Consider the following 18,833-nt stretch of genomic DNA (forward strand, 5'->3'; position numbering starts at 1 on the left):
GCAATTTACCTATAAAAACACTGAAACAGCTTGGACAATTACACAAAAATGTGTCTCTACATAGGAATCAGCATGCCAGCCAGCTCCAGCAAAATCCTAATCTCCAGTTTCGACAGCTTTTAATTCTGATCTGGTAATAATAGTTATGTTTAAATTTACTGGATATTTCCTTCATTTAGATGCTGGCAAAAATGCCTCCTGCATATTAAAAAAACAAACAGGTTAGAAGTAAATGTTTTATTCTTTCAACTAAATTCCAGTACTACAAGGGCAGTAAAACAATGATACACTGAAAAATTGCAGCAATAAACATTTGTTAAAGACTGATAGAATAAATAAAAACTACAAAAATGAGAAATTATATAAACCCATTCTTAGCCCCCCAAAAAGTCATGGAATACAGAAACGCCCTCCTTCACTATTTCACAGGCAGTACTGTGGGCTATTTTCTTAAAAGTTGTCCAAGAATTACATTCGCATTTAACTGTGAATACAGCTTTGCCGTGCACAGTTATGAAAACCACACTAACTTCAGTCAGAAGTGTCATTCTACACTTTTATTTACACAACCAGTGAAGGGCAGAGTTCTAGTACACCAGCTTTAATCCTTTTACTTTTCAAACTTATTAACATAAGCCAAATTGTAATGATACAGCAAATGAGACCACTGGTATTAACAGGTAGCAAAGGTCCACATCCAGGTGGTACTGACATCAGGGAGCACTCCAAAACCAGTTGCTGCATAAGAGTGGTTGCCACTGACAAAAGCTTGAAGTAACCAGTGTATGTGGGGAGAAGGGGAATATGGCATTGTTGCAAGTCTTTAAAGTACAGCTTGCAACAATAGAACAGGGTTTCAGGGCTGCCCACGTATGCAGAAAACATGATTCATGAAACATCTGAAAAGAGAAATAAAAATCAAGTCAGGGATAACAGCTGACAATGTAACTGGAGACTGGACACAATTACTAATCAACCCACCCATATTATATAGACAAAGGCAATTCAAAACATTTTCTTAACACATGCTGCTTTACAGGACAATCCCCCACCTCGCCTGAAATTACTGCATTTACATAAAAGCTGTGCAACACTAGCTTGTTGGCAACCTTCATTTACATTCAAGTGTAAAAACAAAATACTTACAACTTGCAGGCTGTTCTCCATATCGTCGCATGATCTGGTCATGCGTGAACTTCACAAATGCGTCATACTGTTCTGTAATCAGAGTAGTCCAAATGAGTAACCAAACAAAAATCACATTCAGTGGGCTGAATCCTATCAGTTTGTAACACTAGTCTGTTCTTTCAGCTCAAGCTCATTAACAAGAGTTCCTTGCACCAGAACAAGGCAGCAGAATGAACTGATCGGCTCTAACCAACTATCTACAGCCAGGTTCCCTAAAATGACACCCACAGGCACCACTGGTGCCCATCTGTAATTCCCTTGGATGCCTGCCAAACTTTTCAGAAAGTGGGTAGAGCCACTGTAAGGCAGGACTTCTTATTGACTGCCATCTTTCAAACACATTTTCCACTGTAGGTTAAGGAAGACCTACAGCACCTGGGCTTTTCTTAGTCAATGTGTAACTTTGTGACTTCATTCCTCCTTCAGGATTTCTTTCTCCCTAGGTGGTGCAAGGGATGATGTCTTCCATTTGGTTCCGCCTCATGTTGCAACCATTTTGGAGTGGCACTCACCACCCCCTCTCAAAATTCTAAAGATGCTCACACACCAAAAAACTAGGGGACCACAATCTACAGCATGCAATAATTACAGAAATGGCTTACAGCTATGTTTAGCTGAAGCCCTAAATATGGTTTCCCAAGAGACTACCAGCTACTCATGGTGGTGGAAGGAAGATCTGGCACCCTTGGCCAAGTGGCAGCAGAAGCACCTGCGCTGCTATTGCATGCAGGTAAATAGTAGCTGAGTGGCCACTGCAGGACAGTGATGTCATTGTCAGTGCCAGGCACTGCTGGTCATTCAGCAGCTGTGCCCTTGGAAAGTACTAGGATAAACTCAATGCTTCTGCTCACAGATTTAAAAAGTACTGGCTCCAAGTCCTCTTGTGCATTGCTCAGCAATGGCATCTGGCTAACCCTGCTTAACTGTGTGTGGGCACCGTTTACGCTGTCACAATGTTCGTTAGAGTCTAGTGGCATTAGAACCACTGTGTAATTTGCCACAAAAGTGGCATTATGACAATTAAGGGACAGGTAGGTAAGCATAAAGACCAGAAGGCAGAACACAAGCTCCCTTTTCAAGTTTGTTTCAAAACTTAATCCCCACTTTGCTGTTTTTCCCATACAACAGTATACATTCCCAACAGCAAACTTAAGAATGGAAGGAGGAAAATGGGTTCTTGGTCTAGAGAACTAGGATAGCTGCAATTACCAGGATACCAATCTATGCTCTCAAGATTTTATACATTTCATCATACCTGCAAGTTTTGTGGTCAGGATTTCTTCATACTCTTCACGAATTTTCTCTTCGCGTTCTTTAAGTAAGCGTTCACAGATCATTCCAACTTGTCTGAGAGTAAAGAGGGGCTGTTCTTTTTTCAGTGGTGATGCTGCTGCAGATGAAGTACCTTTGAATCAACATTTATAGAGGTAATTCAGGCATATCTTAATAACAATTGGTCAGATGCCTGTTCAATGTATACAATATACTTCCAGACATTTTGAGAACCTTACATCAGACTTCATTAGCTTGAGTTCTTGTGTCTCAGTCCAGAAAAGTCACACTGAAGTCTCCTTAATGCCAATGAGACTTAAGCGCAACTGCCTTTCTCTAACTCAGGGCCTTTGAGCAAAGGCCTCTAAACTGGATACCATCAATTTAATACATTTGGTAGCACAGATGTTTGCAACAGCAGAGATTAAATTGCTAAATCCATCAAAAATGTGCAGGCGTAAAACACAAAGCACCGATAAATCAATTTGTTTTCAAATATGTAAAATATGGCTTATTAGAGACCATTTGTATAGACCCACAGGTGACAAGCCACAAAGGCAGGAGGTTTGTAGAATGTCCTGGGCTGTCGCGTAATATCCAGCCATCTTCCATGTAGCCTACAGCTGAACAAACTAGAGGTAGCACCGCCTTTCAAAAGAGAGGAAGAGAGTGTGTGTTCTTGCTCTGAGGGAAGGGCATTTTGAAGTTATGGGTGATTCCCATTGCATGCTCGGGGAGGCAGGACCAAGTCATTACTTCCTGTCTCCTAGGTGGGAATTCACCCACTGGCTCAGTTTTCCGTCCTGCCTCATGGGGAGAGCATATTCACAGCGCTTCTCTGTGCAGAGATCCATTCTACATTCTAATTCCTTTGTCCTGCTCTGTCCTACATTTCCCTCCATTTTTCGTGCCTCCTGGCTTCTCTGCCTTTTCCTAGCTCTGCCTGCATTTCTGCTGGCCTTGTCAAGCAGAGCACACAAGATGGCAGCTTGAGGAACACAGAAGATGGCTTCTCCTCTGAATAGGATTCAGACCTTGGCCTCGTCTTAGCTGTCGAGCAAACGGCACCTGGCCCCTCTAATAGTCACTGCTGCGGTCTCAGAGGCGGCAGAGGAGGAAGCCGGCCCTAGCGCGCCCAAGAGCCTGTTCTGAGGAGGCTCAGAAAAAAGGTGCGAAGAATATCCAGAGCAGCAAAACAACAGTTATAGGAAATTCTTCTAGTATTCCTTGTTCATTATGTTCCTGCTAGCATTCAAGCCTAAAATTCTACCATTTGTTACAAGTTTTTCTTTATCCATTGTTATCCTTTTTCTGTTTCACTCTTGTCTTTTTAAGCACGTCAAGTTAGAAAACTGAGCCATTGGGTGGATACCCACCCAGTAAAGACTTGGTCTTGCCTCCCTGAGAATGCAATGCGAATCACCCACAGCTTCAAGATGCCCTTCTACCTCAGAGCAGAAGGAACCTTCACAGAAAGTAATCAAGGTTCCGTTTTTCAGGTAATGTTTCTCATATACCACATGGAACACTAGAATGACACCATCTCATACTTTACACTTCACTTGAGGTACAACTTCCCCAGCCCTAATAAATTGACTGTTATGAGCAAGGTTAACTGGAAAATTGGTTCTTGTAGGTTATCCGGGCTGTGTAACCGTGGTCTTGGAATTTTCTTTCCTGACGTTTCGCCAGCAACTGTGGCAGGCATCTTCAGAGTAGTAACACTGAAGGACAGTGTCTCTCAGTGTCAAGGGTGTAGGAAGAGTAATATATAGTCAGAAAGGGTTGGGTTTGAGCTGAGTATTGTCCTGCAAAAGTATTGTCCTGTAAGTATCAAGATAATGTGCTAATGAGGATATGGTATGTTAATATGGAACCATTGTATCCTGAAGTGATCTGTTAATGTGTGTAATCCAAAGCTAATCTGTATGGCTATTGTTGAATGTTGTCTTTGTCTGTCCTTCAGTGTTACTACTCTGAAGATGCCTGCCACAATTGCTGGCGAAACGTCAGGAAAGAAAATTCCAAGACCACGGTTACACAGCCCGGATAACCTACAAGAACCAATGAACTCTGACCGTGAAAGCCTTCGACAATATTTTTAACTGGAAAAGTTCACATTAAGAACTTTTTCTGAATATTAGTTCTATTACAGTATTCCCCCCTCCACCTCCTGCAATAAAAATGCTTCTTCAATAAAACGTTGTGAAACTTACAGAGGCCAATCTCAACCATTTGGAACCCAACTGCATCAAGTTATGCAGATTTATTGTTTTAAAAAATCACCTGGCAAAGCTGGTCCAGTAAGGAGAAATGCTTGTGACTGTGCATCAGTAGAACAACAGGGATCTGTCTGCTGAAAGTTTTCTAAGTGTCTCCTCTTCTGCATGCGTTTGTACTCCTGTTTTATATTGTACAGAATTTGTTCTGGAAGAAGGCAGAAACAAAAGATTTCTATACTAATTGCAGTCTCATTTCAAACTCTTAGCATGTAACATTACTTGGTGACAATTCATACAACTACAATACGTCATGACTGCACATAATAATTGCTTTCTGAAACCCTGAGGGAAATTTTTAGCCAGTTACATTTAAAATATGCTTTAGGCAGTTACCTTAAAGTTAAATTTACCCTCCTAAGCACTTTTCCCCCACTCAAACTCCCAGAAGATAGGAAGTGAAGTAGAAGTTGCCATTAGTGTCCTCTGCTTCCCCCCTATTAATTTAGGGGAGACACTAGTTATATGGTAACTTTCCACAACACAGTGCTAGAGACATAGCATTCATGCTGCCTCTGGGATTGAAAGCATATTGTTATGGCAGTACTATAAAGCTGAGATCAATGTTTAAAAATATTAAAAATCTGCCCTTTAATTTTGCAGGTTTTCTCACCATCCTGTATGCTCGCACTCAATGTTCAGGTCACTTATCTGCAAAAACACATATGCTGCCCATGCAACACTTCTCGAAATCACTGTGTGTTGTATGAGTATTAATATCTATAATAGGCTTAATTAAACTGAGCACCATGTTCCACACTGAGTAGCACACACCTCGCTCCATGTAGTAAAATACAGATATGAAACATTGCACACTGCATATGTAACTGCCTTAATTGCACATCATTTGTGTTATTGCTCTCTGTTCCACCCTCAATTTAACAATGGTATGTTCAAGTGTGCTGCCTACCTGGACATTTATCTGCAACAAATACCTGTGGCATCCCTTGCAGATTTGAATTCTCTCTCCCATCCCAACTAGCAAACAAACAAAGCAGTCAGCACAGTATAACATTGGTCCCAAATGGGAGAATGCTGGTTAGATGCTGAACTGGTTGAATGCTTTTCTCTCTGGATGGATTAAGAGTGAGAAGACACAATCAAAGATCTCCTGGAGCACATTCTTGCTTGTCAACTAGGAACAGGTAATTACCGTATTTTCCGGCGTACAAGACGACTGGGCATATAAGACGACCCCCCATTTTTACAGTTAAAATATAGAGTTTGGAATTGTCCCGAGTCCGCGGCCTAGGGTCGGCCCTCAGAACTGCGCCCCAACCCCGCGGCTGCCCCCAGACCTCCTGGAGCGGCCCAACCCGAGTCCGCGGCCTGGGGCCGGCCCTCGGGACTGTGCCCCAACCCCACGGCCACCCCCGGTCCTCCTGGGGCGGCTCAACCCCCGGGGAAACACCACCACTTACTGGGGCGGGAGAAAGAGGGGGGGGGCAGCCGGACGAGCTGGCAGCGCGCCGGGAGGCGGGGCTGGTGGGAGGAACAGGAGGAGGCCGGGGGCTGACCTCCCGGCATGGAAGAGTGTGTGCCGGCCCGGCCGGAGCAAATCCTGGAGGCGAAGCGGGGAGGGAGCCTCCCCGGGCAGCGGGAGCCCCGCAGCCAGAAACGCCGGCTGTAGCCAAGGCTCAGCCCCGGGCTCCGGTGGGAGGGTGGGAGCCTGAAGCAGCGGGACGTGGCTCTCGGGGGGAGTCGGCGAGGGGAGAAGGGAGCGGGGAAGAAGAGGGGGACGGGGGCGAGAGTAAGGGCCCTCGAGAAGGGCGAGGCTAAAGGCGAGGGGAGGACTGAGCCGATGGCCCGCGGAGGGCGGGGCTAAAGGAGGGTTTGGAGGGGAGGGAAGCCCATAAAGACAGAAGCTGAAGCAGAGGCTGGGGAGGAAAGGGGGCATGTTGGGTGTGCTAGGCGGCAGCCAAAACACCCTGTGCCGGGAGAAGAGAGTGGCCACCCCAGCCCCGGCCAGCCAGCCGCCTGCCTGCCTTGCGCTGCCGCTGGAGCGCAGCCGAGCACTTCCCTCCGTGCACCCCGGCACGCCTGGCTCCGACTCCGAGCCGGGCAGTGAGCGCCCTCGCCGGGCTCGCCTCCCCTCCCTCCTCCGGTGGACGTGGACAGAGCAGAGGCGGCTCCCCAGGCAGATTCTCCAGTCCGGCTCGGAATTCAGCATCCGGCGTATAAGACGACACCCGGCGTATAAGACGACCCCCGACTTTTGAGAAGGTTTTCCTGGGTTAAAAAGTAGTCTTATACACCAGAAAATACAGTAATTGTCTTTACAGTTTGACTTTGAAAGTCACTAAAAATGTATCCCCAGTTAAGGGCTCAAACCCAGCACTTTCATATGCAGGCAACTTCTCTACCGCTCCCCCAAACTTCTCCAACTCCAAATACTCTTGATAGGTGCCAGGATCGTTTTCCACAAATACTTATCCACAGAATCCTGATAGGACTATGCACCCAGGGCTGCTGGGGGGGAGGGAGAGAGACTAGGGAACCTGGTTAGAAAAATGTGTGTGTGTGTGTGTGTGGGGGGGTAAAACTAACCATAAAATACAGAGACAAAGAGAGAGAGACTGTCTTTCATGCACCTCAAGAACATGAAGTCAAAATACTCAGGATTCTCAAATATAAGAAATAATCTTTATAAAAATAATAATCTGGTGTAATTTATTTCTTAAAACAATGTGTGGGGAATAAGGTACTGTTGAAAAGAATTGTATTCTTTCCTAGAATCTAAAGGAATTTTGAGTGATTCAAACTATCAGGACCTAACTACCCATAAACATGATCCCACTTTTACCTTAGAGAAGGGTCTTTTTCATTAAAATTTATTTTTCATGAAAAGGTGACATTTTTAGATGATCATTTAAAAATACTTTTGTTACCAGTCAATCGAAAGCCAAAGAGAATTTTATCACTAAAAAGTCAGCTTTCATCCATCTTTACCTGTCACAAAGACTTGCCTATTAATAGTGACATGCTCTCATACTAATACAAAACTCCAAGTTGGAATCAATGGTATCACAAGATTATAGCATCTGAATCTAAGTACTACATCTACCATATATACTCGGGTATAAGCCGACCCGAGTATAAGCCGAGGTGCCTAATTTCACCCCCAAAATGGGGGGAAATTAGGCACCCACGTATAAGCCGACGGGAAAATGCACCCCCTCCCCCCGCCGCAGGCTTACCTGACGGGGCTCCAGGCGCGCAGGCAGGCGGTGGCGGCAGCCCTCTCCCTGCGCGCAGGAGGCCCCGCAGGCTGCTCCTGGCCCGCAGGGAAGGCGCGCGGGCAGGCGGTGGCAGCCCCCTCCCTGCACGCAGGAGGCCCCTCAGGGTCAGCTGGCAAGCGGGAGGACCGGCCCGGGGGGGAGGTGGGGGGGGGAAGAAACCGCTGCCACCAAGCAGAAGGCGCGATCGGGTGGGGGGGAGAAACTGCCGCCGCCGCGCAGAAGGCGTGATCGGGTGGGGTGGGGGGGAAGGCGGGACAGCCTGCCCATCAGCTGGCCGGCGGGAGCGCGCTGGGAGAGGGCCTGGCAGGCAAATTACCGTATTGATCCGAGTATAAGCCGAGGTGAGTTTTTTAAGCCAAAAATCATGGCTAAAAAACTCGGCTTATACTCGAGTATATACGGTAATTCTAATTTTTCAATTTTTGGTGAAAATTACTGTTTGGGTCAAACCTGGAACGTAAGATCTGGTCACTTTAAGCAAGATATTGCCAAAATGGGGGGGGGGGGGCGCGTACCAGATTCAGGCCTCCCCATCCAATACTGAACAGACACTCAATGCAAAAAGAAATCCTTATTTTACCATGCTCCCAACTCAAGAGATACTCCACATAAAAAAGTACCTGTTGCTATTCAGATTCTGTGATAAGACCAGCACCGTGTACAGAACCAAGGTTGCTGGAGATGCTAGGCTGTGGGGCAACAGACAAAAATGTTGCAAGCCCACCCTTGTGGTCACAAAGTTCATAATCAAAGTAATTTTATAGATCTTCCCATCTATAAGAACATTCTTCCAACATGTTAGCACTTTTAAGTTGTATTTGGCAACTAAACATCTAAAGGGGGAGGTAATGTGACTTGAGCGTCCCAAGAATTCTGCCTCCAAGAAGCAATTAGTTGCTATTATGAGGCCTAATACAAAGAACTGTCATCTTGCCTCCCCTAAGGATTTTCCCATTCCAGAGCCAGCACAAGGAAATCACCATGGCAAAACTCCTAAGCAACTCCTGAATAATTTGTTACTTCCAACCTCCATATTGGTTCAATGAATACATAACCTCTATTAAACAACAATTATTGTTTACACCATCTTTTATTGTTCATCATTTCAATAAGGGTGACACACCACTTCCATTCTAAATTATCGCAATTACTTTGTCACCTCGAATTTCAGCCTGTACTTGAATGAGTAATAGTTAAGATTAAAGAACTGGCATTTCCAAGGTAGCTGCAATGTCATCCAATCTTCATTATCCCTGCATAGTTTCACTGAGTAACATCTGTGAGGTGTTACTTTAGTTATAGCATAGATCAGGGCTTCTTAAACTTTTTCCACTTGCGACCTCTTTTCACCCAAGAAATGTTTACGCGACCCCAGGTATATAGGTATATAAAATAGGTATACAAATCAAACATTTACTGATAACAAATCATAAAGAAACCTTTTACTGTTGCCAAATTTTTCGCAACCCCCACATTGTTATGTGACCCCATATGGGGTTGTGACCCACAGTTTAAGAAGATTTGGTATAGATCACTGGCCAACTGGAAAAACTTGCAAGTTGGCCATACCAATGAAACCACTATTTTTATTAGTTTTTGGCTGGAGTGAAGAAAAATGTAATCCTATTGTAAAAAGAAGCGGTCTCATGTTGAAGATGGGTTGGAAACTTAATGTTGAAGATGGGTTGGAAACTAGTATAGTATATGTAACTGGGGAATATAAACTATTTCCACATAGGTTTGAATAAGGCTTTTGCAAAGGGCAATTGACCTGCAGTTCACTGCTCTTCCCTGTTATTGCCAAAAACGTTTCCCTCCTTCTACTCTTGCTGCTGATATAGTTACTGTTTTCCCATAGAAATGCAACTATACTTCCTACCAATTACTTTGTTTACATTTTTATTTTGAAGTACAGGAATTTCTACACTTAATACAAGACACAGCCACATTAGCTTTGAATATATGAGATGAGGCCAAGATACTTTATTTGCTCAAATCATAAAACTTCAGGATACTGGATGCTAGGCCCAATTCTAATGAGTGACAGGTGAATCTGTGAACTTGCTCCACTGAAAAGGACTGTTTGGAAGCCATACACTTTTATATGTGCTTTGAGACTTGCAATGGCTTGTTTCCATACGCAAATCAGGTGATAAACATGCAAGTGTAAAATGCATGCAAGGGCGTAATAGTATTAGAAATATACAACCTCAGAAACATGCCTGGTAACTCAAGTATAACAGAGGTCCTGCAATATTCTTGCTTTGATAATTGATCCATTTACTTTTGCCTAGTTTTCAAAGATAGTAATCAGGGAGGATCCTAGCCTTGCCTTCTCCCTGACACCCCTGCACATTTTTTTTGGGGGGGGGGGCTGGGAGTCTGAGCCAGCATAGCCAAGACAGGTTTGCCATCTCAGCTAAGAAATATACAATCAGAGACTTACAATGATAGATTTTGTCTTTATCAAATAATTTTTATTTGAAAGCCTATACACAGTACAAGAATGCTATCGAAGTCTGGCATACTTCTAAGTCTGTTCTGTAAATACAGAATAACTATATAGCCATAACTTTGACAGTTGATATAGAAAATAGGGAAAACTTTTTAATGTGAGCTCTGACTACATAAATGCTCTATGCATTGTAGCTAGATTTCTGGCTTACAAGTTCTTGAAATATTTTCTTCAGATGTGAATACATAGAAAATCAACAGGAAATAAAGAAAGCCAGGTCAGCATCAAGACTACCAAAAGCAATATACAAGCTGTCCAAATATAAAGCTTCCATTTGATGTAATATGTGTTTTGAACATTCTTTGCTGCTCCACCAACAGCATTTCTTTACAAATACTAACTATGCTCTTGTTTCTCAAGAGCCAAAATATTATGCAGGGCACTAGCAGCATAAAAGATATCCTCAGATCTTCAGTATATATTTTTAATTAGTAGCCATGCCATTGGCTTAACTTGTTGAAACAGCACAGCAGTTTTCAAGAATGAACAAAAGTTTCTAGAATTAGGCTTGGATCCCACATAAAATTTTTACAGGTGGATTTCCATCCACAGAGCATGACTTCCCTGTCTCCCATTGTTACAGTTCAAAATGCTCCCCAAAATGCTGCTGGGGGAGTGGGGGAGTCCGAGGATCTAGTAGTTTCCCTGTCCCTTTTGTCTGCAGAATTTTAGATGGCATACAAGCCAGTCTTCATATCAATTCTGGGAGATTTTACTTGTTCTTAAGATGTGTAACCAAATCTCAGCACTGGCAGTGATGGTGGATGCACCAGTGGGACCCTGTGATGCGTGCACTACAGCAGTTAAATGGGATGAAGCTCTGGCAAGAAACAGGGCCAACAATATAGTTATGCAGTATGCTGGCAGTATACAGGATATCCTCAGATCTTCTATATAGCTATATACATTGTATTTAGAGTTTTATTAGTGTAAAAGCAATTACTATATTAACCCAAAGAAAGATCAACTCCCTTAAAATATTATACCCACAAAATACCTGACATAATTGTACTTGTATGTGAACACAACCCCCTCCTTTTTGATAGCATACGTAAGAAAAAACCTAGTCTTGAATTTGAGTAAATACTGTTAATACCAAAAGCAGTCAAAATGACATTGTGACAGCACTGTGGCCAAGCCTTGCATCATATCTATATAAGGAACAGTACATTTCACACAAAGAAACCAATGTTACTGGACATTCAACAATGCACATAAACACCTCAATTGATCTTTAAATTTTTCCCCAATACTAGGTCCACTACTAGACAGCTTCTGGGCCTTCTTGCATATTAAGTACATTTTAGGCCTCAACTGCCATGCTTTAATTTACTAACTAGTTAAATGAGACCGAGGCTAAAACATTTACAGGATTTCTGCACAAGTGGCCAGTAATCAAAAAACCATCATGTGGCACCAGTTGTCTTGGGAAATATTTAACAGTTTGGGGCTTGATAACTGTTTTATCAGACTGCTCAAATTGTTGCAAATATTTACTCAGAGATCCATATTGTCGAGATTTCCTTTGAAGAAACTTAGCTGCTTCAGATCCCCCTTCCAATTAAGTTTAAAGCTGATTCCACTTTGTCTGGATTTATTTTCTGCACTACAATTAGCATTTTAGAAATTAATAGAAGTTTCAATAGTGTTCATGTGGCATAATAAGTTCTCCATATTTTACTTTAAAAGGATATTAATTACACTGGAATCCATGACAGACCCATCACATCTTTAAGCAATTATACACTTAACATGGATTCTTCAAGAGCCTCCAGGAAATACTCCTACCCACCAACACCTCCATAACCTGCAGATCAAATCAATGAATCGGTTTTTCAACTCACATCTATACAAAATAATCACAGTACAGATGTTTCTTCTTCTCAGCCAATACAAAACATTTAAATAACTCAGCTTTCCTTCCTCATACTACCAATGTTTAGTTGTTTTATTCATACTATGCTATAATCCTGAAGTCTCACAATTATGCTCCACTGGCAGAATTTACTCATGAGAAAGGTGTTTAGGGGGTGATACACCCTCCACATTTATTTATTTTTTTGCAGTCAAGTCACAGCTGACTTATGGCAACCCCGTAGGGTTTTCAAGGCAAGAGACATTTGGAGGTGGTTTGCCACTGCCTGCCTCAGCATCACGATCCCGGTATTCCTTGGAGGTCGCCCATCCAAATACTAACCAGGGCAGACCCTACTTAGCTTCTGAGATCTGATGAGATCAGGCTAGTCTTGGGGTCCACATTTTATACCACTGTTGATTTTAATGGTATCATATCAGGCCATGATACCAAACATTTAAAAATGCAGCCTGGCCTCAAAGATAATGTTAATTTCAATATATTGTAATTAGTGAACTTCAAATTAGGTTGAGCATTCTGTAAAGTTTAGTAAGATATGGGATCAAAGGACCAATTCAAACAACTGTTTGCCATGTGACAACTACAACCATTTTGTAGAAGACTAGTTGTACAAAACTCCTATTAACAAGATTTCTTATCACTTGAGAAAGAGAAACTAATTAAAAAGCTGCATTACCTACCACAAATAATCATGACAAGTAATTTAAAGACCACAGTCCTATGAACATGAGCGTACGTTCAACTGAAGAGGATAATCAACATGAAATTAAATACATTTCAATCTAGAATGGTGAAAATGGCAAAAAGGAAATATGAATCTCAAAACCAAAAAGATTATGGATTCTTAACGCACGGTAGGCCGCTTAAGTCTCCAGCTTGGACCTGTTTCAATCAACTACTCTGTGGACTGACCACGGAAATGCCAAAAGCATTTATACAGTACACACTGATAACGATATTATAGATTGCTAAGTGCGTCCTCGGAAAAAGGTATGTTGGTTTATTCTTAACTGTTATGAACGTACAAAATGCTTCCTCATCGTAATGGACGACTTCTTAAAATCACTCAACGCACAAACAATATGCTCCCTTATCAAGTCCCAACTGTTTTTGTTACCGGGCTGACCTCTGCGGGTAGTGTTGGAAGACTAGGCCTTAATTCGGGGTGGGGTGGCAATTCTTTTGTTTGGCACTGCCCAAGCGGCCTACCGCGCGTGATTGATGACAGACCCCGCTCCGCACCCCCTCCCTCCCTCCCCCCCCCGGTGTTTGAGTTGCAGGAGGCGGCGGCGGCACTGCCGTCTCGGCTTAAGCAACGCACTCACGCCCCTGAGTTAATGGCTGCAACAAATCGATTGCCTGGGCCGGGGAGGAAGAGAAAGAAGAGCAGACAATCGGGTGGGGTGGGGGGGGGGAGAGGAGAGAGAGAGGAGGAGACATTGGCCATGCGAAATGCCGGCTTCCCCGGAGGAGATTGCTCCAGTTCCTCTTTCTCTCTTCTTCCTCCCCCCCCGTAATTGCCTCCTCTTTCTCTGGTGGGGGGGGGCGGTGAGAAAGGTGTGGCGGAGCCCCAAGAGACCCCCTTTTTTTAAAGGGAAACAAGCATTCATTTCGTTAAGCATTCATTCCTAAAGACCCCACCCCCACCTTCGCCCGTCCACCGGCTCAGCCCCATTACCAGCCCCCTTTCAGCGGCCTCTCCCGTATATGCCGCTTCCCCGCCCCCACCGCGGCGAGGCGGCCATTTCCATTGTGCGAAAGCCAGCCCGGGGGAGGGGGGGGGAGGGAGGTGAGGAGAGAGAGGTGGCGACGGAAGCGAAGCGAAGGGCTTCGGCGGACCCGACAGGGGGAAGAAAAGGGGGGGGGTGGGTGGGCGGCGGCCCGTCCTTCCCCGGAACCCCCACCAGGCCTCGGCCCCGGGCCGCCTTTCTTCCTTCCCTTCCTTCCTTCCTCCCCTCCCCCCTTCGCCGGCTCCTCCACGTCCGGCCCCACCCAAGGCGGCCCCCCCTCCAGCCTCTCCTCCACCCCCCCCCGCTTCAGCCTCTGCCTTACCTGTGGTGAGGCGAGTGGACACTTCCCCGAAAGGCGAGGGCTCCATGCGCAGGTACTTCTGCGGGGACGAGGCGAAGGAGGCCGCGGAGGCGGAGGAGGACGAGGCCGCCGCCGCCGAGGCGGACAATGGGGCGCAGCGCCGCCGCTTCGGCGAGGCCGGGCTCAGCAGCGGGTCGAAATCCAGAGTCCGTTTCAAAGTGGCCCCGCAGGCCATGGCCGGGCCGAGTGGGGGGAGGAGGGGAGGAAGGGGGGAGGGGGCGGCGGCGGCGCCGGCCCGGCCTTCTCCGCCAAGAACCCGGCCTCGGGGTGGGGGTGGGGGCGGGGAGGGCGCCGCTTCAGCCGCTCGCGCGCCGCGTCAGGCTCCGGGCCGCCACCGCTCCGCCCTCGGGTTTCCTCCTCGCCGGCCGCCTCAGTCTCCAGGGAGCGGCCCGGAGCTCCGGCCCCGGCTGGGCTCTGGGGGCTCCGTCCGTGGCAAATCCTCCCCGGGCCGTGTCCGGGAGGGTGTGGGGGGCGGCGGGGGCGGCGGGATGGGAGGCTACCCGGCCTCGGGCCGCCGATGAAGAGCGATGGCGTCGGCGGGCAGCGGGCGCCGCGTCCCTCTGTGACTCTTCCACACCAGCAATATGGCGTCAATAACAACGCCGCGGATTCAAAAAGCAGCCCTCGCCAACGCGCTTGCGCGGGACGGGGGTGGTGGCTGCCGCAAGGGATCAGGGGAGTTGTGGTGCCTTCGCCTTTATCGATACAAAAGCGCCCGGGGGCGGGGGAGAGAGTGAAACCACATTTCCCGACATGCATCGCGCAGAAGACTTGACTTCCGAGGTAGCATTTAAAACTCCCTATAGCAGGGTTTGTACTGTAAATGCTAGTTAGACGGGATGAAGGAATTATTATTATTTGAATGCAACTATACCATAGGAGATAGGTAAGGGAAAGAGCTGTTGTCTGTAGAAAGTGTGACTGCTTATAGTGTTCTGTGGGGCTTGGGAAAGAGGGAACGTAAAGTTGTCTATATTCAGTTGGACCTGAAAGGCAGAAGCTGATTATGAAGCGTTATGAATGAATGAATGGGTAATGGATGACTTCTAGATTTATACTCCAGAGTTAGGAGAGGTAGATGTAGGAATTTATTTTCAGCATCTCTGGATTTCTTTGTTCAGTGTACTGAAGAACAATTAGAACATTTCTGAATGGTATTATTGTTCTGGGTTGTGTTTCCTACTTTGTTAAATATATTACACAAAATGTAGAGAAAATGTATACCTTTAAATGGTTATCGTGCTGAAATACCGAGTGACAGAAGGCGAAGCTCAAGGACGGCAATCGGTGGCACTATGGAGGAACTAGAGTGCTGGCGGCGCAGGAATCGGAGCCCCCGCGGAAGCCACTCGCCGCCTAGCCCGCCAGAGGAAGCAAGGCTGGCTTCCACAAAGAAGAGCAAGTCCTCGAATAAAAGATGCAAGGGGAGTCGAAGCCCCCATCAGGTGATAGGCAAAATAAAGCAGGAGCCACAGGATCACTCCCAAAGGAGACATAAGGAACGTCAGCATCGGGACCATTCTGAGTCGGGGCACAGATGGGGAAGAAGTGGAGATAGAGACAGACACTGAGACCATTCAAGGTGACGGAAACCCCATAGAGAATATCCTGGTAGCCACGAAAAGGAAGCTGATCATCTCCAGGAGCAGCAGGTACAAAGGGAGTTTTATAATGAGTTACGGCGTAAACATCATCAGCAGATGGAAGCAAGTGGTGATGAGGAGAATCAAAACACAGGAAAACCCGATAGTAAGAACACAGAAAAAAAATCAGGGAACAAAGAAAAACCAAGCTTTGAACGGTCTAGTGTGCTTGTGGAGGACATCAACACTTTCCGTGGAGTGGTGATCAAATACAGTGAGCCCCCTGAAGCACGCATTCCAAAGAAACGGTGGCACCTCTATCCTTTTAAGAATGATGAAGGTCTTCCGGTCACGTACATTCACAGGCAGAGTACCTGTCTACTGGGCAGACACAGATGCATTGCTGATATTCCTATTAACCATCCCTCCTGTTCCAAACAGCATGCTGTCTTTCAGTACTGGCTTGTGGAGTATACTCGCCCTGACGGCACAACAGGTCGGAAAGTAAAACCCTACCTCATTGATCTTGGCTCAGGCAATGGCACATTTCTGAACAACCAGCGCATTGAACCTCAGCACTACTATGAACTAAAAGAAAAGGATGTCCTGAAATTTGGGTTCAGCAGCAGGGAGTATGTCCTCCTACATGAATCATCGGATGCTTCAGAGGTGGACCAGAAGACGGAGGACGACGACAAAGAAGAGGATGAAGAATCAACAAGACAACAGGCCAGAAAGGTGGACAGAACTTTTCCTGCAGCAGCACTTGCATCCTTATTTTTTTAATAATAAATTTTATTTAAAAAAAAATAACAAAGAAAAAAACCCACATACATACAGTGACATACATACAGCCAAACCACCCTTCCAAAGTGTGCCTATACCCATAACCTATTAATTGCTAGTAACAGGATCTGTTTTACAGAAACTATAGTACAATATCACTAATTCTATATGACTTGATTTTTACTGCTTCTAAATTTAATTCTATGCCTAATGTTATTTGTCTCAATACTAATTCAAAGACATTCTAAATAAAAATGCCATTCTAAATTAAATACTGCTCATTAATAAGGTTGATGTGTTTTAAGTATCTGGCATCTGCATCCTTATTGTGGTGCTGGAGTCTCACTGCCCATTTGTCTCTCTCTGCCTTAAAGTCTGCTGTCTCTTGACTTTGTATTTCAGGAGCTCATCGTACACATGTGGCTTTTGTGGTGCTGGACTTTTGGGTAGCGAAGAAAACCACTGTTTTTATGGTGGCTCTTATTAATTGAAAGGAAAGTTCTGGATGCCCATGTGGCCTAGCAGCTCCTCAGTAAAGGACCTTCTTAGGTTTGCTCCTTTAGCATTCAAAGCAATTCATGTACACTGTTTCACTGATTTTTATATGAAGGGGTGCAGAATTATCCCAGTGTCACACAGGGGAGAAATGGTGAATCTGAAAGAGATTTGCCCTAAATGAAAGCAAATGCGTTCCTGGTGTGTGTGAGGTTTGAAGGGCAGGGGGAAGAGCAGGGTCTTACTCACCAGACTATGCTACTCTAGTGTCATGGGCTGTGTCTGTTAGCTGCTTTTGTTGAGCAGAAAGACAGGATGGAAATGTTGTAAATAACAAAATATACTAATAGTGAAGAGTTATGCAGCAGCATATAGGGAAAATAACTTTTGCCATAAATATTTACTGTGTTAAGTCACAACTGGAAAAAATGACTGATCTAAATATTGCTTCAGATTACTGTAACTGGACAAACATTATTTCTTGTACAGAAACACAAATCCAACACCAGCTGTTGAGGTCAATAGGGCTCCATGTTCTGAACTTTGTATGATGACCCCAGCTCGGTTGGTAAAAAGCAGGGAACTAAGAAGTAGGCATTTGGCTGTGCACCGGTTCTAACCAGTGTTATTGTGAGGGAATGAAGAATGTCTTGAGAGGGGATTCTCTTGAGAACAGCTAAGGGCCATTGTTTGTAGCCATTAGCATGTTGCAAGGACAGCGCAGGTTACAAGAATTAAACCTCAATGCAAAGCTAATACCACATATTCAGTAGCCAGTGGGCATGGGTAACAGGATGGGTGGTTCAAATGATCCCTCCAGGTAGGGTTGATAGGTCCCTCTCTGCCACCGGTGGGAGGTATTTGGGGCGGAGCCTGAGGAGGGCGGTGTTTGGGGAGGGGCAGGACTTCAAGGCCATAAAGTCCAATTGCCAAAGCACCCATTTTCTCCAGGGGAACTGATCTCTATCAGAGATCAGTTGTAATAGCAGGAGATCTCCAGCTATTACCTGGTTGTTGACAACCCAAGCTCCAGGCAAAATGCAGCATTTACTCAAGTGCAGGTCTAGGCTTTTTCACAGCTATGCCATAAAAAGAGAGGGTTGTCTTACATTCTCATACAAAGTACAGTTATATCAAGTTATAAAATAATTTTTGCATATAACATGTTTAATGTGGTGATCTTACATTCAGGGCCATCTTCCTTTTGAATAAATAGAGTAGAATATTTGTTCAGCAAAGCCTTGCAAGTTTTAAAAATGCATTTAAATTTCACATTATGAAAGTATTCACCGCTAGGTAAAGAATATAAAACTGAATCCATTTATAAATTGCTAATCAAAGTTATTCACTTGGAATATAGTTGACACACACACACCCCGGTTACACTTTTCAATAGAGATAGCGGATGGCACATTATGACAGAAAAGTCTAGTTTGCAATTGCTGTGATCCCAAATGCTTGAACATGTACTACTATTATTATCCTATTCATTCTAATAGTGTTCCAGTA

At 45.0% G+C, this 18,833-nt stretch overlaps 2 protein-coding genes across 2 annotated transcripts; one reads left to right on the plus strand and one right to left on the minus strand.

The window, feature by feature from the left end:
• Window positions 1–222: 222 nt before the first annotated feature.
• AKIRIN2 (akirin 2) lies at window positions 223–14,662 on the minus strand. Its single transcript, XM_056856263.1, has 5 exons — window positions 14,422–14,662; window positions 4,747–4,887; window positions 2,444–2,593; window positions 1,147–1,218; window positions 223–899 (listed from the first exon to the last, which is right to left on the minus strand). The coding sequence occupies exons 1-5, from the start codon at window positions 14,633–14,635 to the stop codon at window positions 889–891; spliced, it is 588 nt and encodes a 195-aa protein (XP_056712241.1). The 5' UTR covers window positions 14,636–14,662; the 3' UTR covers window positions 223–888.
• Window positions 14,663–15,755: 1,093 nt separating this feature from the next.
• On the plus strand, window positions 15,756–16,829 carry LOC130483431 (smad nuclear-interacting protein 1-like). The gene is given in 1 exon segment (XM_056856191.1): window positions 15,756–16,829. A coding segment is annotated over 1 exon segment (1,074 nt).
• The last annotated feature ends 2,004 nt before the right edge of the window (window positions 16,830–18,833 follow it).

Source organism: Euleptes europaea, chromosome 10, assembly GCF_029931775.1.
Source record: "Euleptes europaea isolate rEulEur1 chromosome 10, rEulEur1.hap1, whole genome shotgun sequence".
NCBI lineage: Eukaryota > Metazoa > Chordata > Lepidosauria > Squamata > Sphaerodactylidae > Euleptes > Euleptes europaea.

What these genes read in the sequence shown, in the direction of transcription:
- AKIRIN2 (XM_056856263.1), bottom strand. Translation starts at nt 14,635, where the DNA reads ATGGCCTGCGGGGCCACTTTGAAACGGACTCTGGATTTCGACCCGCTG. An exon ending in TACTGGACCAGCTTTGCCAG is followed by an intron (nt 2,594 to 4,746) that starts GTGATTTTTTAA and finishes GTTGATTCAAAG; the next exon opens with GTACTTCATCTGCAGCAGCA. An exon ending in CCTGACCACAAAACTTGCAG is followed by an intron (nt 1,219 to 2,443) that starts GTATGATGAAAT and finishes CTCTGATTACAG; the next exon opens with AACAGTATGACGCATTTGTG.